General features: G+C 45.2%; 1 protein-coding gene across 1 annotated transcript in view; it reads left to right on the top strand.

Moving 5' to 3' along the window:
- MND1 (meiotic nuclear divisions 1) overlaps window positions 1-24,735 on the top strand; it is a 68,081-nt gene that overhangs the window by 19,655 nt on the left and 23,691 nt on the right. Inside the window, exon 5 of the mRNA XM_066573630.1 lies at window positions 21,809-21,883. Coding sequence (XP_066429727.1) covers window positions 21,809-21,883 — 75 coding nt within the window. The remainder of the gene's footprint in view (window positions 1-21,808; window positions 21,884-24,735) is intronic.

Genomic DNA, 24,735 nt, shown 5'->3' with positions numbered 1-24,735 from the left:
CGGATCCAATCCATGAGTGGTAAAATTACTTACTAGAGATGAGCGAACACGTTCGGCCCCGCCCCTTTTTCGCCCGAACACCGAACTTTGCGAACACCTCGGTGTTCGGGCGAAAAAGTTCGGGGGCCGCCGTGGCAGCGCGGGGGGGTGCGGCGGGGAGCGGGGGGGAGAGGGAGAGAGAGAGGGCTCCCCCCTGTTCCCCGCTACTGCCGCCCGCGCCGCCGCGCATCTCCCCGCCCCCCGGCGGCACCCGGACACTTACGCGCGAACACTCCAGTGTTCGCTAAAGCCGGTGTCCGGGTGCGGATGTGTCCGTTACGGACACGTTCGCTCATCTCTATTACTTACCTAAGGCCTCCGGCAATGTCCCCCAACGGGATCCTTATCCGCATGCCTTTTCTCAGACACGAGCAGAAGCTGGGGAGGGCCTGGGAAATTTAAAATCTCCTTGCTCCTGGCTGCTAAAGGTAGAAGAGAGCCTGGAGTAGTGACTGAGGGCCGCTGTGAGCAGTCATGTGATCGCTGTTATCCAATGGATAATGAGGATCACGTAAAAGTTAAGACAGTTGAAGGTTGACGCTCCATTCAGTTTGGGTCCCGTTGTGCATCAAGACAGAAGATTAGGGCCACAATGTATAGGTTTCTGAACATAAGACAAACGGGGATCCATTTTGTGGTGCAAATCGTCATTTTCATGTGAACTATTGGGGAAAAAACTGTCTTTAAAATGATATATTTGCAAAAAAAAAGTATATATTTTTTTTCACTTTTTTTTCCCTCCTCTGTATTGAATTAAAGGGGTTGTCTCGCGGCAGCAAGTGGGGTTAAGCACTTCTGTATGGCCATATTAATGCACTTTGTAATGTACATCGTGCATTAAATATGAGCCATACAGAAGTTATTCACTTACCTGCTCCGTTGCTAGCTTCCTCGTCGCCATGGATCCGTCTAATTCTGATGTCTTCTTGCTTTTTTAGACGCGCTTGCGCTGTGCGGTCTTCTTCCTGGTGAATGGGGCCGCTCGTGCCGGAGAGCTGGTCCTCGTAGCTCCGCCCCGTCACGTGTGCCGATTCCAGCCAATCAGAAGGCTGGAATCGGCAATGGACCGCACAGAGCCCACGGTGCACCATGGGAAAGGACCCGTGGTGCATCGTGGGTGAAGATCCCCGGGCCATCTTGGTGAAGGAGGAAGAAGGAAGACGTCGCAGAGCGGGGATCCGGGTAAGTAATAAAAATTTTTTTTTAACACATCCTTTGGGGTTGTCCTAAGCCGAACGGGGGGCCTATGGAAAAAAAAAACCAAAACCGTTTCGGCGCGAGACAACCCCTTTAACTCCTGAAAAGAAACTGTGGGGTCAAAATACTCCTGACCCCTCCCCCCCCAGTGAATACATTAAAGGAGATGTCTCGAGGCAGGAGTGGATTTTTTTTTTATTGCCCAGTCCCCCTAATTAAGCAAACATTACTAAGCCCCCCTGTAAATTACTTTCCTAGCTGGTTTGTACTTACCGTTCCAGCGTTTCAGCAACTTATAAAAATTTTCCCAAGATGGCCGCCGGCTCTTTTCCCGTCGCTTGCTGTAGTCCGACGTGCGCGCTCCCGAGACGCTACCAGCTGTGTCTCCCTGACAACCAGCCGCCGACTGGACCCCTGGAGTGAACACGGCCGACCAGTCACCCACCGCCAGGCAGCAGGTAACCGGCGTAGCCCCCCCCCCCTCCCCCCCGGCGCAGCGGCAGCCCCCCATCACAGCGGCAGCCCCCCCCCCGGCGCAGCGGCAGCCCCCCCCCCCCCCCCCCCCCCCCCCCCCCGGCCCATCACTTACCTGGGCGGCAGGACGGCGGGACAGCTGGGCGGCTTCTTGGGACAGCTCGGCAGCTCTGCACCTTCCTCTAACAGAGGATGGTACAGAATGGCCGCTCCAGCGCGCTCCCGAGCAGTGACAGCTCGTCTGCGCATGCGCAGAAGAGCTGTAGCGGGGAGCACACTGAAGCGGCTCGTGCTGAAAGGAGAAGACCGGACTGCGCAAGCGCGTCTAAAAAAGCAAGAAGCCAGCGAATTTAGACGGAACCATGGAGACGAGGACGCTAGCAACGGAGCAGGTAAGTGAATAACTTCTGTATGGCTCATATTTAATGCACGATGTATATTACAAAGTGCATTAATATGGCCATACAGAAGTGCTTAACCCCACTTGATTTCGCGAGACAACCCCTTTAAGGGGTGTAGTTTTGTAAAATGGGGTCATTTGTGGGAGTATCTATCATTCTGACACCTATGAGCCTTTGCAATCTTGGCTTGCTGTAGGAAAACAAAGTGTTCCTCAAAATGTTGATAATCTATGTTAAATTTGTACGTCTCCTAAATGGTTAACAAAAACTAAAGCTTTTCAAATGTGCGTCCAGAATAAAGTTAACAGATGGAAATATAAAACTTATCAAAAATTTGTACAGTAGGTTTGCACATATGTGAGAGATTGCAGTTGAATATGTAAAACAATGTACACAAATTCTGTCTATTTTTACCGCCTAAATGAAGTACAACACGTGGCGAAAAAGCAATGTCAGAAATACTGGGATATGCAAAGCCTTTACGGAGTTATTCTATGTTAAAGTGACACATGTCAGATTTCCAAAATGTGGCCTAGTCATTAAGGTGCAAGCAGGCTTGTTCACTAAGGGGTTAACGGCATTCACTGTGGTGTAAATGAAATGCTAAATTCATTCTGCAGGCAGGTATGATTATGAGGGATGAGTCGTCCTTTTTAATAGCACCCCTGGTTGATTCATGCAACGTCTTGATCACTTTCTATTCCGTTCTTTGTAAGGTGAGCTAGGCAAAATTAGCTATTTTCATCGTTTTTGGTTTTGCCTTCTTATCATGATGAATTGTGTGGGTTGAATGTACGAACGCCTTCCTCTGTGTCATAACGAATTGAGCGATAGCTCGTGTGCTTTTTTTTTTTTGTCATCTCACTAGGGGACTTGTATCACCATATTTTAGTTTTCTTTTAATACACTACTTCTGTATATTGCAGTATAGCGGTGTATTAGAAAATCCTGTGAAGCTCAGAGGCTTCAAAGGCCACTGCAGCTGGCAGAACTGGAGGAAATATTCAAGCTTTTTGGGTACCATCACAACCCATAGGGAACCCCCAAACACTTTGCGGGGGACCGATGAGTGAGCCCTCTCTCGGTCTGTCAGCATTTTACATGCTGCAGTTGCATTGACTTCGGCTAGTAAAGGGTTAAACAGTGGTTTTTCTTGAGTCCCCCACGGTTAGAGCAGGTGCCAGGCTGTCATCCAACAGCCGAGCACCCGCTTTTCCTGGCATGGTAGCCTCACGCTAGTCTTCTGATGCTACCGACGTCAAAAAATGGTTCATCAGAACCCCTTCATTCCCCTTAACAGCCGTCAAGATGCATGGGTGGTTAAGGGGTTAAACAAAGCAAGTGCTCCATGTTCTTATACTGTGATTAAGCTGCTGCAACAACAGTTTGAAACACGTCACCGCCATTGTAGGTCCTTCCTGTCGGCGTTTTAATATGCCTAAAGAAAGCTGTTATCTTATGGATGCTGGATCCTTTTCTTTCTGCCAAGTGAATATTGGTTCTTGGAGTTGAGGTGTTGAAAGCAGGAAAAATTGGCAAGTGTGAGGATCGAAGAGTCCTCAATAGAGATCAAGTTGTGGTGGGTAGATGACTGTGTCCCAGCATCGTCCGAGCCGCAGGTCTTATGTGGGGTGCAAAGTATGCAGTGGCTAGTACCTACCAAAAGTGGTCCAAGGAAGGGCAACAAGTGAACCAATGGACACCCAAAGCTTATTGATGGCCTGGGCTGATAAATTATGGCCCATTTACACGGAGCGATGATCGCTCAAAAATTGCTAAAAAGCGATCGTTTCAGCAATAATCGTTGCGTCTAAATGCGCAGGCCATCATGCACTGCTGGCTAATCGTTAAATTCAGGCAAACCTAAAAATCGTCATCCGGTCTTATCGGGACCGTGCGCTGAGTTTTCTGTGGGTAGTGCTGATAGCATTGTTTCAGCTATTTAACCGGAGAACAATGGAGCCCTCCAGCTATTAAGTGCATTCAACTAAAGGCTTCATTTGCACACTTAAAGGGGTTGTCCCGCGGCAGCAAGTGGGGTTAAGCACTTCTGTATGACCATATTAATGCACTTTGTAATATACATCGTGCATTAAATATTGGCCATACAGAAGTTATATACTTACCCCCTCCGGTGTTGGCCTCCGCGGAGCGGGACAGAAGAGGGCAGACTGCGCAAGCGCGTCTAATCCAGGCAGAAGAAGGCTTCGGTCGTCGCCATGGAGACGGGGACGCCAACACCGGAGGGGGTAAGTATATAACTTCTGTATGGCCAATATTTAATGCACGATGTATATTACAAAGTGCATTAATATGGCCATACAGAAGTGCTTAACCCCACTTGCTTTCGTGGGACAACCCCTTTAATTGCTCTTAAGTAGCTGAGTAGCTACTTAATAGTTTATGCAAAATACACTGGACGATTATTGCTAAAAAATCGCAAATCGGCGATCGTTTTAGCGATAATTGGTGCGTGTAAATGCACGCCCATCGTCTACTTTTCGGCTGATCGTTAAAATCAGTCCAACATAAAAATCGTCCCTCATTTTTATCAGTAGTTCTTCACGGGGGAGTGCTGATAGCATTGTTTCCCCCGTGGAGAACAAAGGATCTGAGCGCAGATAATGGCCTGGGGCTATTGGCTGTGTTCAGTGAAGGCTTCATTTGCATACCTAATTGATATTCAAGTAACTGAGTAACTTAAATACCAATTAGCTTTGAGCAATCATTTTGTATAAAAATTGTCATTCAAACTGTCGTTTGAGCGATCATCGCTCCGTGTAAATGGGCCTTAAGATTTGGAGTGGTAGACATAAACAGGTAACACTCGCGATAGAGCAGTGGAGGGTCCAACTTGTGAGTCGCATGCGGCTATGAATGCAGTTCAACACAAAGGGGCTGCTGAATCTGGGAGAGGTGAGACCATAGGGGGTACCTGGCTCTTGCTCACAGACCCCACTCATACGGATGACGAGGCACTGAGTGGCACTTGCAGCTCTGTGACTGTTTGACTCAGTCACTCTGGGTCCAGTGTGCAGTGACAATTCTCCCAAGTCCTGGCCGCTCCTATTCTGTATAGCGGTGATGGTGAGAGAGTCTCATCCTGGCCAGCCGACGCTGTGTGACCCTTGCTTGGTATCAGAAATGGGACTGTCTGTGTCCAGGTTTGCAGAAGTAGGCACTGACTCCAGTCTGGAGTCCCATATGGCCTGGCGGTTTTTTTGGAGCATGGCCTCTTTTTTTAAATTATTTTATTTTATTATCAGCCTTCGTTACAGTTTGTGTATTTATTGTGCGGCCCCAGACAACGCTGCTTCTTCCGTTTTGCCCCAAAGATGCCATACGGTTGGAGAGCCCTGCTGTAGAGCTTGTGTCCGGTTTATAACCGCAGAAGTTGCGGCAGATGTTCGCTGTAAGAGTTCTATCCTACGCAGACTTTGCTCACATCAGTGATAGTTTGTATATAGCATCTAAAGCTCGTATCCCAGTGTCACGAGCCATACAAGCTCACATGTATCTACCGCTGCTGACCACTAGAGGGTGATGTATACCATGAAGTGTCTGTCTGAGATGCATTGTATTTAGCATCAATATCTTAGAACGAAACCAAACTGAGTGAGTTTCAAGAGGTTTACCTTATATGGCAGCCTTCTTGTAGGTTATTTAAAGCAACTCTATGCATTTCCTCTTTTTTTTGTTTTTTTGAATATTCATTATATTTTCTTGCAGGATAGTTATAAACATATTATGCTTTGACTCCTAGCAGAAGAGGAAGGTTTAGATCATAAAACTTTACTAAAAATATTCACATAGTGGCCAGCATTATTTAAATTGAGTTCCCCTATTTGCAGGTGCACACTAGCTGGAAGGTGAGAATCTCAGGTGCAGCTCACATTCAGCAGCACACGGACAACCGTCCATATGCTGTCTGATACAGACTCTGCACACTGACACATGAGGAATAGGACATGCCATGAGTATTTATACGCATGAAATACTCCTATATGTGTAGCCTCATAGACTATAATACACCAGTGTGCTGTCCATGGATTACTGCAGATAGTACAGTGCCACAAAATATGCTATATAGCGTGCTTGAGGCCTGATTCATTACAGAAGCCATAAGCCCCTTGTGTCCTGCACTAATGACACTACTTCCAGCATTTCACCAGATAAAATACCTATCAGTACTCAATATGGTAATTTAGAAGGGTGGGGGGTTCAGCCTCTATTTTCTGTTAAAGAGCCCTTTCATCTTCCCCCTATACAAAGCCATGTCACTTAAGGCTGCATGACCACGGGCGTGATTCCGCCGGTGAGTCACACTGTCTGTGATTCCGCGGTGTCCACGAGCGGAGAATCACTATGATTTTCTGCTTCCGGGATTCAAATCGCAGCATGCTGCGATTTACCGCGATTCTCCGCAGTGAGCCTATCTGTCAGATAGGCTCAGTGTGGAGAACAGTCAGCTGTCTCCTGCTCCCTGGTGGAGGTCTGCCGCAGGAGATCGCTATGCCCGTGGACAGGAGGCCTTACGCTGATTCTTTCAAGTTCTAATCGGTTTGACAGCTCTTTTAATAGTTTTTAATTTCTAACCACATCTGACGGCACATAACGTGCTGACCTCTTATAATATATAGCGTAGTCAAATTATGTCCTCAAGAGCTTATCACCGTCTTCTATGGCTATGGAGGAATTGTTCATTTACTTCCATTCTGCTTATTGTATTGTGCTCAGAAAGTATGAAGTTTTGAGTTTTATGTGATAATTACTTCAGAAGCCACCAACTATAACTTTGAAGATCAGATATTGCTGTGTAGAAAATGCCATAACCAAATAATACAATTGTGCATGGCTGGAGGAGAATAAGGGCCCAATCACACTTTTGTTCATATGTCTGTGTATTTCATGGATTGCACACAGACTCATAACATTTTAGACTATATATACATATGTGCTTTTTCACATGAACCAATAAGCCGTGTGAAAAAAATACCAGCATGTCCTATTATCATCTTTATCACGGACCAAAATTGGACATGTAGTGTCGAATGGCCACAGGGATCAGAAAGCATTGGGACGTATGTCCGTGTGCTGTCTGAGGCAGGTTGTACCCGAGAATCTCGGGCACAACTCTCATACAGTGGTGTGAATCCGGTCTAAGGCTTATACTACTGAACAATGCTGAGATGTACCTAGCATTGTTTACCACTACTTTTCGGAGAAGAAAACCGAAGGAGCTGCAGAAAACTTTATAAAACAATGACTAAAGGACCACTTGCCATTTTACTATTATGTTATTTCTGACCGTCTAGTTGAGTGTTTGATTGATTAGCCTCTCTTTTAAATACTTTTGGCTTCTGCAGTGTAGTGCGTTTAATAGCTGTGACTGTGTGTTTTATGCATTATTCCCTGTTCTAGTTTCATGTAGCAAGTTCTTGTGCAGCCTTGTCTAGTCTGTCCAGTCAGTGTGATTTTTGCTCCTTGGTTTTCTAGTTTAGTCTTGTGTTCACAAGTTTATGGTTTGTCTTATCTTTCCTTGTTTTTCTCCTTGCCTTGGGTGATTCCAGCACTTGCTTCTTTAGCCTCTTGTCTAGGCCCTAGGACCCCCCTCCTTCTCGGGGATAGTTCTTGAGGTGGTGCCATCTATAGGTACAGTTTAGGGATCAATGGGAACAAGTGTTCGGGGACAGTGTTGGAGAGAGCCAGTGTTTAGGATCAGCTTTTCACTGGTAAATTACTTGCCTAAATCTTTCCCTTTATGACCGTTCAGTAGACAGTAGTATAATTGACCAGTTTCTTTTATCTTCCATTTAACCCCCTTAAGGATGCTGCCTCCTTTTCTTTTTTTTTTTTTTTTCTTTCCATTTTTTTCCTCCCCACTTTTAAAATTTTTTTTAATACTCTTATATTGATCAATGTAGCTGTGCTTGTATTTTTGTGGGGCGAGTTGCATTTTTCAATGATATATAATGTACTGAAGAACTTTTAAGAAATTCTAGGGAGTAAAATGGAAAAAAAAAAGAAAATTCTACCATCTTTGGGAGCGGGGTAGGGTCTTGTTTCTACAGCAAAAATGACACCATAACTTCCGTCTGTGACATGTACTACAAATTTTATATTGTCGTTTTTTTTTTCTTTTTAATTTTATTTTTTTCCCAAAGATGATTTGTATTTTTTTTTCGCTGCTATCTTCTGACATCCATAAGGTATGGGACCCCTGAACATCTATCGCAGAATTTAAGTGCTGCTGTTAGAATTTACTGTGGCATTTAAAGGGTTAACAGCTCCGATCAGTGGCTGCAAATAACAGACGGCGCCCGCATTGTATGGAGCAGGATCGATCCCCCTCTGTACAAACCCTGAACTAAAGGCCCTTTTACATGGAACGATTATCATTCCAAAAATTGCTCAGTGTAAATACCGCTAACTGTTGAACGATAATTAGTTCACTTATCGTTCGTTTCATACTGGCATAAAAATCTTCATTGGCTTGTTTGCTAATCATTCGATTTAAACGCCAATCATTCAGTCGTTCTCATTCACTGGTACAGGGTTTATTCTTTTTTTTTTTTTTTTGGGCCTAAACCAACCGTCTATGACATTGTTTGCTTGTAAATAAGGAAGATGGAATAACATTCTCCACAGCGCCACCTATTGGAAGGTAGCATTCCTTCAAGCCAAAGTTAGACTCTCTTTATACAAGCCTTATAACAATGACTGGGAATTGTTTGCTTGTGCACTCGGGCGCCCGATAATGGTCTGTGTAAAAGCCCCCTAAGGCCTGTGCATGGTTCGCCTGATTTATAGCCACACGTCTGCTCCAGTGTAATGACTTTCCGTTAATGCAAAGTTCCTTTATATATGTATTTTTAGCTCCTCTCCATTGAAAGCGTTTTAAATGTTGTTGGCCTGTAGCCTGAAAGCTACCAATGCCTTAGGCATTAACACTTAGCTCCATCTATGCTGCTGCCTTATACTAATCCACCGCTTGTTGACCTTCTATGATTTAAATGCTGTGACCTTTGAATCCAGAGCTAAACTGTGTAAAAACATTGCCGTCATTCTTGTCTTTAGTAAGAGGAATAAATTCTATTGGTAGTCGGCTCCAAATATAAAGCCGACCATGAGGAAACCTTTTATGTAAGAATGAATTGGGCCTCATTAAGACAACTGTGCAGTGACCATATAGTAAAAACATGGGGTTTATCAAAGACAAAATGCTACCTATTTTTATGTGTTTTGGTGCACTTTTTTATATCAAGATTTTTATTTTTTTTAATCGGTTTTCTCCCAGAATACAGATAAAATATGAATATAGATAAATAAATATTTTTAGTCTCCACAAATTTCTATGGAGAGAACACGGCTGTAACACGGCTTCTGATAATGGTTATATCATATTTACTAAATAAAACCTCTACAAATATACAGCCACATGCATGTATCCATTGGCTAACACAATATTGGTCCTGAATATGGTTGTTACTGAGACCTAGGTGAAAAGGTCTGGCTTTTATACTAGTCTTCTGTTTTACATCCTCACTAGATTTTTGTTAAACATCTAAGCAGACATCCTTTATATTAGATAAAACGTAATCTTTATTAATATGGTTAGAAGAAACCATATCACGGTTCTATTATTTTGCTACTTGAGGCCTCATGTCCACGGGCGGATCGGATTCCATATGCAGGAGCCCGCAGCAGAATCTGACCCTGGCTGCGGCCGAGAACCGTGCGTACCGGTCTAGGTTTTCGGTGCGGATGTGTGCAGAAACGCAGGCCGGTGTGCACTTGGGCAGTAGTTGTGTGTGTTTTTAATCTCCTGCTTTTGACATTGCGGACAGCCTGCAGATTGGATGGCTTCTATTGATTTCAATAGAAGCCGTCCATGTGGGAGCTGGACTGAAATGAAACATGCTGTGAAAGGTCCGCAAAATGAATCTGCATGCTTTAAAATTCAGTTACGGATGCCCATGTTTCTCTATGGGCGGCTTGAACTGTGGATTGTACGTGTGAGTGGCCTGCAGGTATTCCGCAATTCAAGTCCGCCTGTGGACTTTGGGCCTTTAGTGAGGTATCTTCCCTGATGAGGGCAACCCCACTCTCCAACCTTTCCTTAGAAAACCACACACTAAAATGTAGTAGGATAGATCTAACAAGTTAGAGGAAAGAGAGGGTTAAACAAAAACAATTCTTGAACAGTATAGCATCAAGTTTCTTCTGTAACCGAAAGATAAGTGTTATCTAATAAAAGGATGTCCGCTCTGATGCTTGTCTTTTTACTTCATATGGACCCTTAGGTTAATTTTTGCATGCGTTCTCAGTTACTTGTTTGCCTACTTATTTCTCTAGATTTTTGAGGTTACAATCACACAACATATATATATATATTTTTTTACAGCCTATCCAGCAAAAAATCTGTGACCAAATCCGTAGCAAAATCTGCAGGTGTTTTACGTGGATTTGACATTGGCCTTTTTCTACAGATGTTCTGCGGATTTTATCCCACACATTTAAACCTTTCCAATCCACTGTCTGAACTCTGAAGACATTATGATTTAAAGGGGTTGTCCCGTGATAGCAAGTGGGGTTAAGCACTTCTGTATGGCCATATTAATGCACTTTGTAATATACATCGTGCATATTAAATATTGGCCATACAGAAGTTATACACTTAATCCTCCGGTGCTGGCGTCCCCGTCTCCATGGCGCCGACTAAAGCTGCCTTCTCCCTGGATTAGACGCGCTTGCGCTGTCTCCCCTCTTCTGTCCGCCTCCGGCGTGCTCGCGCTGCAGAGGTCTTCTGCGCTTGCGCTGTCTCCCCTCTTCTGGATTTTAATCTTTGGGAGACAGCGCAAGCGCAGAAGACCTCTGCAGCGCGAGCACGCCGGAGGCGGACAGAAGAGGGGAGACAGCGCAAGCGCGTCTAATCCAGGGAGAAGGCAGCTTTAGTCGGCGCCATGGAGACGGGGACGCCAGCACCGGAGGGTTAAGTGTATAACTTCTGTATGGCCAATATTTAATGTACGATGTATATTACAAAGTGCATTAATATGGCCATGTAGAAGTGTATAACCCCACTTGCTATCACGGGACAACCCCTTTAAGGCTGTACAGCTCAGATGTTGGAAGACGTCCGTTGGGGCTCTCTTACTGTATATTACCAGCCTCTCTGCTGTCGGAGCCTATCCAACGTGTCACCTCATGCAGTACTGGCTTTAGCCAGCATATAGCGCTGTTGTATAACGGCAGAAAAAGAGTAAGCCCCCTAGGAAAACCAGGATGTAAATTGGATTAGAAAGGGTTAAAGGGGGGAAAACTGCTGTAAACATCCGCAGCATAAATTGACTTAATGGACATCTAAAATCCACACTGCAGGTCAGTTTCTGCTGTGAATTATTGCACAACCTGTGGAAGTCATTTCTTTTAAATCTAATCCCCTTCTATTGCTTCTATTCTAATATGCTCTGGATTTTCAGCATAGCTTTTACGTTGAAAAATTGGCAGCATATATGCCATGTGTGACCATATACCCTAAGGCCGTACCCACATGGCCGTAAGCTTAAACCGCTCCAGGGGTCCCTGCGTACTGCCGCATATAGCAGTGTAATTGTATTGCAAATGACTGCGTTCTCGCACACGCTGCCATGCGCAGTATATGGATATCCTACGCCATTGCTTAGCGATGACGCGTATACTTGCCGCCTGTACACTATATAATTGCATGCGTGTATATACTCATCCATAGAGAACAAAGGGCTGTATCTCATGTGCATACACAGCACAATAGAACATGCCACTTTTTTTTTTTTTTTTTTTTCATGCTTTCATATTACGCAATTTTGACACGCTAACATGAGTGGAACTGCATAAAGAAATATAACTAATTGCCTGTGAGTTACAATGTATCAGACAGGTGGACAGAGCTGTGTAATACGCGGTAAACATATGATTGTGTGAGCCCAGCCTTAAGCCACATGCAATCTACACTGTGAACAAACCATTAAGGCCCATTTAGACACAACGATTATTGCCCAAAATTCGCTCAAAAGCCATCTTTTGAGCGATAATCGTTGTGTGTAACTAAACTGACGACATGCAGTTTTCGTTAAGCCATTGCTCATCGTTGTCTTTCAGCGTGCTGAAAGACAATGATGAGTCTTATCCGTGATTCACAGCGGGATACAGCTGATACTATTGTTTCAGCTGTATCCCGCTCCCTGATAACGGGCTGGGTATGAAGAACAGAGCGGTCCAGCTGTGTTCTCCATAACTGGCACGGAGCGCTCGGCTGTATAACAGCCGGGCGCTCCGTGCAGAAAACTTTTGGATGCGGGGACGCTGGGCTTGTATTCTGCATCGTCCGCTCGGAGCGCTCGGCTGTATGGCAGCCGGCCGTCAGAGTGGAGAACAGCTGGATGCAGAAGACAAGCAGGGACACCCCGCTTTTCTCCTGCATCCTTCGCTGGTAGCGCAAGGTGATCGCTCATCTCGCGCTGTAAATAACACAACGATGATCGCTCAAAAGTTGCTTGAGCGACATCTTTTGAGCGATTATCGTTGTCTAAATGGGCCTTAAGTCTTTAACCCCTTCCCACTCCAGGACGTACATTTACGTCCTGGAGCGTCAGGGTATGTATGCAGAGGGGTCGCGGGGTCACCTCTCTGCATACAGTGCGGGCGACAGCTGTTAACTACAGCTGACCCCGTGGGCAATAGCCGCGATCGTCCGTTCGGCCGATCGTGGCTATTAGCCCTTTAAATGGCACTGTCAACTCAGACAGTGGTATTTAAATCCCCCAAATGATGTTCAGGCGTCCCGCACGGCCACCCCCGCGGTGAGATCGGGGGAGCCGTGCAGGTGTCGTGGCACCCGGGGGCCTTTTAAAAGGCCCCAGGGCTGCCTTAGCAGACTACCTATCAAGCCATCCCCGTGGATATTCTCTATAGCAGAAAATCCTGGACAAAATAGTGTTACATTCCAGATAAACATAATGGAAGAAACACGGTGTAGGCCGGCGTTGGTGTGACTGGTCTATAAGAATAAAACACTGATAAATCTTGGAACATGGAAACTTTCATATGCTCCTACTTGACTTTATGTTGTGACCTTGATTCCTCTTGTGTTTTGACACTACATATTTCGGCAAGCCCTGCAGAACCCAAATGTAGCTTTGATTATTAAATATAATTACATGTTTGACTGTCATATATTTTTCTCACCCTACTGTCTGTGTAACCTGTCTATCCACAATGCCATGCACTGCAGCACTCGATTGTCACAAATGTAGGTAGTGTCTGGATTCTACTTTGTACTTCAGTCTGAAAAGCACTGATGTTCATGATTGGGATAAAGTTTTCAATATGCTGCACAGGTCTTCCTATGTGTCACGACTGGGTTGAATCAGGAGCCGGGTGGTGTCCCAGCCGGCGTATGCTCGGTCCCGTTCCGGCGTTGGATGCTGTTATGTGCACTTCTCTGCTGGTGTGTAGATTGATTGGTCGGCTGGGAGGTGTGTGTCTGTATACATTTACTCTGGTCCCTCCTAATGTAGGATGCCGGTTATACTTCTAGTTTGAAGGGGTTTCTGGTCAAGTCAGCAGCTCCTGTGCTTTTCCACTGGTGTTTAGGATATTTAGGATGTTGTAACTTCTGTCTTTGCATAGTTTTTTTTGTCTGGTTCACTGTGTGCTGATTTAATACCTATATTGCATACATTATTTATTGTAGCAAACATCCCTTTGTCCAGCGAGGGAGCGTTAAGGTCGCTTCAGGTTTCTAACATGTATCACAGAAAGGGAAATCTAAAAACAATCACTGAAAATGGCCATATACTTAATGACACAGGAGGGCAAACATGTGCACCAACCTCAGCATGCAGGCAGCCATACTGCCAAATGAGGGAGCCAATTACACCTGTGGAGGACACCGAAGAGACAGCCACTCGCACTACCTCCTATATAGAGGGGGGTGGCTGCTTGGTGTATACTCCCCCACAGAGTGGATACAAAGTGTCAGACCATCCTGAAGTGACATTCAAGTTTTACCATTCAGGCTGTGTGGAAAGTTGGGTGCCTGAATACTTGCACTAGCTCTATTTCTGATTGGAGCCAATGTGATACTGAGAACTCTGTAAGAAACAATCCCAGGGTCTCAAATTTGGCATCAGACAGAATAGTCTTAGTCTGTGCTAAACAAAGATAGTTGTCACAGCGTTCTTCTACCGTCTGCCGTATTGTTTCAGCTGTTCACGTACATTTGGCTACTCATGCACTGCTGACAGATTGACACCACATCATGTATTTTTAATCGCCGACTATGTATATTCATATCTCAGTGCATGAATACACCAGATTATATCGCATTTATAAAAGTAGGGAATGTAGAAATGTCCAGCATCAGATGAATGTATTGTACATACAGCAACATGGCTTTCATCTAAACTCGTGCCTCGTGAGGACCATATTACAGTTACGTCTGACCTTACATCTTGGCTCAGTATGAAGATACATTATAGTTATGTCCATAAGAACATAGCTAGAGGAGTCTGAAGACTTGCATGTAGTTGCCTGTTCTTTCACTGCCTGTCTGCTACTTCATATATGAAATGACAATCTGTGTTTGGTTTGTGAAGTTTACTACTGAAGAGTTAGGCCGGCTGCACGCGACCGGGTTGGATTGCACATGTGGGCTCCTGCAGCCGAATCCAACCCTGTGCCCGCGCATACCTCTCATTCAGCAGACTCTTCTGTACTGTAGATGGTCCGCATGGCTCGCCAATGGACATGCGCAGTACAGATTTTTTTTTTTTAAACCCCCAATGACACGGAATCCGCGACCTTTCCACAATTGTGGAAGGGCCACAGTCAAACTGCTTCCGTTGATGCCAATGGACACCGTTCGCACAAAAATAGAGCTCTACCCCCTCCCCCATTCTGCGAGCAGAAAATCGCAATTTATTTCCGCTCGTGTGCAGGAAAAAGCACTGTTCCATAGCATGTTATGGAAGGTATTTGCTGCGGCACCCGTAGGCAAACGGATTCTACATGACTTTACAAATCCTTAAAGGGGTTTTCTGAGATGCATCATTATTTAAAAAGCTTTTTTTCAAGGTAAAATACTACTTTTTTATGCTGCCCATGTTAAAAACTAAATAACAAATGAGCCTATACTCGCCCGTCTAGGGTCCCTGTAACTCGGGTACTCCTCCGTTCTCCCCACTCGCCCGTCCCTGTAACTTGGGTGCTCCTCCGTTCTCCCCACTCGCCCGTCCCTGTAACTTGGGTGCTCCTCCGTTCTCCCCGCTCGCCCGTCCCTGTAACTTGGGTGCTCCTCCGTTCTCCCCGCTCGCCCGTCCCTGTAACTTGGGTGCTCCTCCGTTCTCCCCGCTCGCCCGTCCCTGTAACTTGGGTGCTCCTCCGTTCTTCCCGCTCGCCCGTCCCTGTAACTTGGGTGCTCCTCTGTTCTTCCCGCTCGCCCGTCCCTGTAACTTGGGTGCTCCTCCGTTCTTCCCGCTCGCCCGTCCCTGTAACTTGGGTGCTCCTCCGTTCTTCCCGCTCGCCCGTCCCTGTAACTTGGGTGCTCCTCCGTTCTTCCCGCTCGCCCGTCCCTGTAACTTGGGTGCTCCTCCGTTCTTCCCGCTCGCCCGTCCCTGTAACTTGGGTGCTCCTCCGTTCTTCCCGCTCGCCCGTCCCTGTAACTTGGGTGCTCCTCCGTTCTTCCCGCTCGCCCGTCCCTGTAACTTGGGTGCTCCTCCGTTCTTCCCGCTCGCCCGTCCCTGTAACTTGGGTGCTCCTCCGTTCTTCCCGCTCGCCCGTCCCTGTAACTTGGGTGCTCCTCCGTTCTTCCCGCTCGCCCGTCCCTGTAACTTGGGTGCTCCTCCGTTCTTCCCGCTCGCCCGTCCCTGTAACTTGGGTGCTCCTCCGTTCTTCCCGCTCGCCCGTCCCTGTAACTTAGTTGCTCCTCCGTTCTCCCCGCCCGCCCGTTCCTGTAACACGGGCGCTCCTCCGTTCTCGCCCATCCCTGTAACTCGGGTGCTCCTCTCCCCGCTGGCGCTTGGTTTACAAGCTGCATTCAGCCTGTTAACAGCATCACAATTCTACATGTCCGATTTGGTAGAAACTGGACGGGGGACCAAAACGCCATTTTGAACATAGTCTTACGTGATCGTGGTTGTTACACACGGATGATTCTTCTATTCCAAGATGCAAAGAAAGGCCTCTTATTCTATTTTTCTACTTGAATTTCAGTGAAAAGAGAGAAAAAGGAATGCGTTCTGAGTAGATCTGCAGCTTCCGCTTAGAATACGTGATCTTTGCTTTGACCTGTAATTAAGTGCATATTAAGCTGTGGCAGCTTCTTCATCGCACTAGTCTGGTGTCTGAGCGCTTCCTGTGGGGCTTTATGAAGCTAACAATACTTATGAAAGCCCCGAGCCCCCCACGCACCTACAGTTGTGTTATGTACAGGAAGCATCTTGATGCTTTTTGTTTTTAACCATTTCCTTCTGTGAAAATGTGTTCTATTAAGCCCTCTCATACGTGCACTTTACAATGTACCATACTTGTGTGGACTAATGGTTGGATTTGTAATGTACAGGACAGGCAGGGCTAATCTGGATGAAGACTGTAGAAGGCAGAGGCATCTTACAGAACACCGCTAGTTGACAAGTGATGTGACCCGAAGCTCTACAACTCAGCCAACAGCAAAAATGGCACTTTTTAATGGCCTAGTGTGATATGAACCAGTTGTAGGATATTTGGTACCAAAATAGGTACATGACCACAGGCTTCATGCGCTTGTTTTTTCCACCCTACTAGTTTTATCTGGTGCTGATCCATAGCATAGTGCCTCCTATGGAGTTTTCCAAACCTCCATGTCCGGCCATATTTTTGCACAATGGATGTTTATTATACACAATGATGTCCTATTGGAATAAAAGCTATTGTATGAACTGTTGCGTGCAGCACCAACTATGCATCTCCCTTTGCAGAATAATTTGTGCAATTTCATTCATTCAGGTTCATGCAACAGTGTCATAACGAAAGCTGAAGTGAAGCCCGAGGTAGCAGAGCCCTGTGAGGGACAGTCACTAAGCTGAATGTCACTGAATTCTCACAGTCTGTGCTTAAAAACTGGTGTTCATGTCTTGACTCAGATTTGGACTTAGACACCTTTTGTGTATCCGAAGAGCCTAGAAAAATGGATGTGGCTTAGAAGAGTCGAAAAAGGCATCAAGATTTTGACACATAATATTGGTCTGAAGTAAGCCAACCAAAAGGTGGCCTAAGGCCGGGTTCACGTGAACGGGTCGGATACCACATGCTGGAGGAACGCAGAGGATTCCGGCTGTGAACCCGGCTGGTGGATTTTTCCACATTGCAGATGACTGCGGCAGCTCACTGATTATCATGCGTAAAACGGGGGGGTTGACTGTCTGTATTTTCCATGCTGTCCCTTAGCGATGACACGGGTACCTGGGGCCCATATGCAATATTATTTGCGTATGGGCTGTGGTTGGATGGCCTCGAATGTAGGCTGTCCGCACGGATACGGCAACAGAATAGAGGTGTGTGTGTGTGTGTGTGTGTGTGTGTGTGTGTGTGTGTGTGTGTGTGTGTGTGTGCGCGCGCGCATAAAATAATAAAATTTTTATCATGCCTTTTCAATGTGTGCATTTTGCTGCAGATACTCAGCAGAGACGCTGATCACAGATTCTGCAATAGGAACATGTCCGTGTCAAGCAGTCTTAAGGAAAAGTTTGTAATGTGTCCAGTAAGATATGCGAAATCTATCTGGGTGCATCACTGTGATAAATTTGGCACACCCTATGTCTAAATGGTATAGTTTTGAGCTCTCTAACTTTAATTGGAACTTGTGAACACTAGAGTTGAGCAAATGTACTCTGACGAGCTTGATGCTCGTTTGAGTATTAGCGTACTCGATGGTGCTCGTTACTCGAACGAGCATCAAGCCATGTTCGACCCCGCTGCGACGCTGCGCATGTCAACGGTAGTTTGTGGCTGGCTTGAGAGAGAGAACAAAACAAAAAAAGCTCGGCAACCGGTGGATCCCATACAAAAATGCTTGAGTCTTCCATTGAAGTCAATGGGGTTCGTTTCTTGAATACAGCTCTCGAATTTTACACAAAGCTCGACTCGAATAACAAGGACCCGAGCATTTGGGTGCGCGCTCATCTCTAGTGAACACCTATGAACACTATAAAGTAATCTCTAGGGCAGGTCCTGAGGAGTCTGGGGATGTGCTTTGCATACTTACCCAGTTCCCCATTCCCATGCTGTAACCTGTGGAAGTCGGCACACAAACGGTGCAGCGGATTCCTCTCTGCGCACGCACATACACTGTTCTCTATGGGAGTATGCATACACCGCATGCAGGGAGGAGTCCTCTGTACCGTCCTTGTGACTTCCAGTGGAGTCGGGCAAGTATGCACAGCACATCTCAGGACCTGCCCTATGAGCACTAAAGCTTACTTTATGGTGCTTATAGGTCATAGGGGATGTGCCAAATTTATCACAGTGATGGATACAGGATATGCCAAATCTGTCAGCATATTGTGTCTGCTGGTCTCGTCTTGAGCTGTTTAAATTTTAAAGGAAACCTATGACCACCTATGGACACCATAAACTTTGCTGCTACTCAGAGTAGTGACGGGTTCCTTTTTAAGACCGTATTAATTTAACCCTATGTGTTTAAATGCTTGAGGATTTAAACCCAGATCGTATGAATTCCAGCTGTGGCGGCAGTATTTACTTACATGTGTCTAAATGGGTTATCATACAGATATGCTGTCTGCAGGGATGTAGATGGTCACACTAAGCAGAATACTTCTGTTGAGGGATGACCTTTATATAGTGCATGATGAGGACCGAAACAGTCAAGGTTACAAATCCAGGTGTATTTATTTCTGTGTAATCTCCATTCACATTGCATTAAAACTCTACTGAGCTTTCCGGCAGGGATTTATGTATTGAATACTGCGTTCAGCTGTTCAAATGGTACTGCGGCCAGAAAGCTCAACGGAGAGCTTTAACACGCCGGGGCCCGAGACTAAATCTTCCTTCACTTACCTTGTGCTGCCCAAACCAAGAAATATAGAACAACATGGGTAAATATGTAACTTATGTAAGGGACAGCCTGTATAATGTACATGATATTGTTACACATGTAGCAACATTTAACTTGACAAGCAGCGCATTAAGATGTGGCATAGAATTTGTTTTGTGTTTGTGTAATGGCTTTTGCTGTGTTACAGTAAGTTATCTTATTTCAGCAAGCTATTGGCGTTGGTTTAAATGTTGCTACAGCATTGTGGTTTTCAATGTACTGTGATGTAGGTAAAATGGAAATGTATATAGCATATCCATAGTGGGCTTCAGTAGTCTGAGAACCCCCTGCTATCAGCAGAAGATAGAAGATGCAACTTATCGGCGTCATCCATCCAAAAGCCGGGGGAGTGTCTCAGACTACTGAAGCACTGTGCATAGGGTAGTCTGAGAATCTGGCTGCTACTTTATATACATGAGGATGATTAGAAACTGGCCATCTGCATTAGGCACGTTAACTATATATTCTGCACATATAGTGAAATCTTTACCGTGAACCAGATGGTTGATTTAACCTCGGATGTACAACCTATGTTATTAATTGAAACTTGGCTCAAGGAAGAATATTTTTATAGTTGGGTTTTCTGCTTGTGCTTTTTCCCATGTTCAGTTATTGTATTCCCTGCTGTTCAGTTTACCACAGGACGATGGACAAGTAAATAAAGAAGCTTTTATAGTGATGTTTTAAGTTAATGTCTACGACTTCTTGCATTCTTCCATGGTAAACTACAGGAAGAAACCTAGAGAGAGTCACAGAAGTCAGATATTTCTCAGCTGGTTTAGAACAAGAGTCTTATGTATTATCAAAGCATGTAGCACGTTGGGACAAGTCTCCTAATATTGGCAGGGAATGGATTGTATATTGAGGAGGTAACGATTGGCTCATAGGATGCAATTCACACTTCCGTTAAGGCTTTCCGTCTAGGTTCCATTTTTGGAGCAGAGAAATGGAATTAAAACAGAAATAAACGTTTTTCAGATTTTTCCATGTTAATTTCCATGACATAAATAAAAGCAAACGAAAAGCTTTGTTTTGCTTCCATTCCAGGTTTCTGTTTTTAACGGAACCAATATTGCAGTCTACAGTGCCATTTATTCAGCTAAAAAAAATTCTTTTTAACCCTTTGCAATCCAATTTTGGATTCAGGGTTTCCTAGGGGGCTTTCTCTTTCTGCCATTATACAATGGCGCCATCTACTGGCTAGAGCCAGTACTGCGGTATGGGGCATGCTGGAGAGGCCCCCGACAAGAGTGGCCAGTAATATGCGGTAAGATTACCCTGCTGGACATCTTCCGACATCGAAGCTGTACAGCATTCAAGTAGAAGGTCTTCAGACGTCAGACAGTGGATTGGAAAGGGTTAAAAAACAAAACATTGAAATGTTTGTTTCTATTTTAATTTTTGTTTCTTTGCTCCAAAAATGTAACGGGAAGCCCTAACTGAAATGTGAATGCACCCTTAGGTCGGCTTCACACGGCAAGAAAATCGTGCAAGATTTGTGCGTTACGAGACGCACCAATATGATCCCCATTCTTTTGAATACACATGGGTGATGTTTTCCTGCTCTGTACGCGATGCAATGCAGGAAACAAATTGCAGCACGTTCTATCTTGCATCGCAGCCCCATTGTTTTCAATGGGACTGGCGGCAGCATCGGACCATGCTTCAGGTGCACGCGATGCGAGGTATACCATTGAAAATAATGGGAGAAACTACGTGATCCTGCGCCACGGCTGTCAGCCGCGCCAGAGGATCGCTACATCCCCAAAGTGATGTGAGGCTGTTTTGTCATAAAAACTCCTTGCATCCTCGGGGAATTCACATGTTGGCGAGCGCAATACGGGGGCTTGATTCACGGCCTGATATCACCCTCGCCCGTGTGAAGTTAGCCTTAGTGTTGTCTTGCTTTCAGGTTTTGTTCATGTTTTCTCGTTTTCCATTTTAAATCCACTCCTTGGCTTCAAAAACTGAAGTCGCATCTGTCCTTTCTTCTTTATCTCCTATGATCTGCACCTGATTTTGGCTTCAAAAACTATCAAAAAAAAATGTAACAAAACAGCACTTTGATGGTTATAGGCAACTATCTGTTACAAAATCGCTGGCTTGCTTTGTATCGTGTGATAAAGAGCATTACAGTCCAACAGTGGCAGATACCTGTATGGATTTGCTTCCCTTTTTTTTGTACATTGATACAATGATAGCCAAATGTGCTACCTGGACTTTTTATTCATATATTTTGCAGTGCTATTAGTTCCTCTGCACTGTGCATATGAAAAGGGGTTTAATGACAGAAGACCAAAAACAAGTACAATAAACAATACACAACTTTTTGTATTGAACTGAACTGTGGCAATGATGAGAACGGTGTCAAAATAGTAGATTCAATAAATTCAGTATTAAAAAAGATATTTGCTATAGGAACATTTCTGTTCAGACTTCCTGGACTTGCCGGTATGTGTTCTTCCAATCAGGTTTAGTGTATAGAGTATCCTGGGGGAGACGTAAACTAACTAGTGTTATCAGTTTTTGTATGGGCCGTAATATACTGTGTGCTTCTTATTTTTAGTTCTCTGAAGCAAATGAGAAAAAAAAGCAGCTAGAGCAAAGCGTTCAAAAAGCTAAAGTTGGCCGCCAAGATACGGTAAGGATTTATTTTTATATTTTGCACTTAACTTGCAGTTTCCTAATCCCAGTAACATTTCCTTAATCCAGCATTAATGGAACAGGCAGGTGCCAGATTATTAAAAGGCTCTTCCAGGAAACTTTTCTCATTTCCACGGTCTGAAATTGGCATATAGGACATATTGGGGGAGATAACATACTTGCCAGTCCGTTCACTGTTAAGAGAGCCACTCCAGTCCCTCGTCAGGCATGTGACGGCCTCTGCAACGAGTGGAATCCTCCTGCGTCTGCTATGTGGGCTGGAAGTGACTTCCTCCATTCACTCCTATGAGAGCTGTATTGTCAGTGCCAGGAATGCATATAGACAGTGACCTCTGGTTTGCTGCAGGATCCAGCTAGTCACAGCCTAATAGTTCTTTCTGAACGATATAATCTAGAAAAGTGTATAAAATGTACCACGTGGGGTAGAAAATCTGTAGAAAGACACCCCAGTGTAAAATGTGAACATGTCCCACTGTCCTCTTGTAACACAATTGGTAATCTCTGATCATCCATTTAGCCGTCTTTTGGTTCCAAATTACCTTTACTTTTTTGCCAAGCAAAAATGCAGAATTGTCAGAATTGATGGACTATTAGATGCAGAATTGAAATGATTTTACTGTAGTATAAAATAGAAGAAAGCAAACGGTCGTGTACTGGTTTAATGTCTTCCCGCTTGTCGTTACATTCTCACTGAACCCTAATGATCACTAATTACTGTAATGTTATTCATATAAGAAATGCACCAATAACTTGTACCTGTCATTATAATTCTTGCATTAATCAATAGTACATTTGAATATGTAAAACTTTGTCACGCATTTTACTGTATGTTTAGGCCGCCTGCACACGGGCGGAAATCCCGCGGTGGGATTTCCCGCGGGATTTCCGCCACTCAAAGCCTGCATAGGAGTGCATTACAATACGCACTCCTACGCAGACGGCCGCGGTTTGGCCGCGCGAAATGTCGCACGGCAAACAAACCGCGGCATGTCCTATTTTTACGTCAGTCACAGATACGTCACTCACCCGGCCGCTGGCTCTGGTCTGCGCATGCGCCGGCTGCCCGGCAGCCGACACATGAAAGAGCCGGGGCCGCCGGGCGCGGGTGAGTACGCGCTCGTCTCTGCAGGCGCTCGGGTCGGGTCCCGCGGCGAGAATTCTTTCAGCTAAGGCTTCATTTGCACACTTAAAGGGGTTGTCCCGCGAAAGCAAGTGGGGTTCAGCACTTCTGTATGGCCATATTAATGCACTTTGTAATGTACATCGTGCATTAATTATGAGCCATACAGAAGTTATTCACTTACCTGCTCCGTTGCTAGCGTCCTCGTCTCCATGGAGCCGTCTAATTTCAGCGTCTAATCGCCCGATTAGACGCGCTTGCGCAGTCCGGTCTTCTCCCTTCTGAATGGGGCCGCTCGTGCCTGAGAGCTGCTCCTCGTAGCTCCGCCCCGTCACGTGTGCCGATTCCAGCCAATCAGGAGGCTGGAATCGGCAATGGAACGCACAGAGCCCACGGTGCACCATGGGAGAAGACCTGCGGTCCACCGTGGGTGAAGATCCCGGCGGCCATCTTCGCAAGGTAAGTAAGAAGTCACCGGAGCGCGGGGATTTGGGTAAGTACTATCCGTTTTTTTTTTTTTAAACCCATGCATCGGATTTTAACCATTTTGTCATTTGCATTTCAAGGACAATACTTTAAAATGTTCTGCGATTCGTCATCTACAACAAAAGACACAAACAACTCAGGACAAAGTGTAGAGCAGGCAGGAAGTCCTATCTATTAGTGGCTAAAAGGCAGCATTGACACTGCTAGATAAATGCTAATTTATCCAAGATGTGCTGATTCCTTTAATCTTTGCTTTCCCACCAGACCACCTTTGTGACTTATACATCATACTTATAACTACTGTGTCATGGGTAAGCCATTTTAAAGGGGTTGACTCTGTACTACAACCCCCAGTCTATACACTGTCAGCCTGGCTGACCCTGTGAGTCCATGTATTGCAGGATTTGCCTGGATGTGGCATTCCCTTGTGATAACACCTGAGGGTGCAATAATCCAGATCTGTGGTATTTGCCTGATTCAGCAACATCATTTTAACCTCTTCCCGAGCACCTTAATGCATGTACAGTAGACGTTAGGGTGTACATGGTGCACACAATGTACATAACACTGTACAAAAATATAAATAATTAAAATTAAGTCTGAACTATTAAAATATCACTTTATCCCCACACTATGAGATCTTCATTAAAAACCCCACAAAAGACAGAATTTTTCTTTCTTTTTCTTCACCTTACAACCCTAAGGGTGCAATCACACGAGCGTGTGCTGGTGCGCACAAAACCGGCGCAACCCATGTACGTGCACAGACATGCGTGAATGCAAGTCTGTGCAGCATTGCTTTCAGCGCCCCATTGAAAGCAATGGTCTGACGGCAACCCCTGCAGTGATTTTTTTTTTTTTTTGGAAAGAGCTTTAAATATAAGCCCTTCCCTGAAAAATCATTCCTATCTGGTGTAAAAAATAAATACTCACCTCTCTGCCGCTGCCTGGGCTCAGTGCGTTTAGCCGCTTGGGACCTGTCACTGTAATGAAGTTCTTTTAAAATCCCCGCCTGCTGAAAGGGCTTGCGTCTGACTGGCTGAGCGCTCAGCCAATCACAGGCAGCACTCAGCCGTTTATTGAATTCATTGCAAGGCATGGCATGACTAAGCAACACTTGCAAGATAGGGTGAGCTGACCTCTTTTATCTGTTTTTTTGAAGTTCTAAAAGAATTGTTATCTTTACACAAACCCCTTTGAATACATCCATGAGAGTCCTAACA

This window comes from Eleutherodactylus coqui, chromosome 7 (genome assembly GCF_035609145.1).
Source record: "Eleutherodactylus coqui strain aEleCoq1 chromosome 7, aEleCoq1.hap1, whole genome shotgun sequence".
Taxonomy (NCBI): domain Eukaryota; kingdom Metazoa; phylum Chordata; class Amphibia; order Anura; family Eleutherodactylidae; genus Eleutherodactylus; species Eleutherodactylus coqui.
The sequence above is the reverse complement of the archived record's forward strand: the minus strand, read 5'-3'. Positions and strand labels throughout refer to the sequence as shown.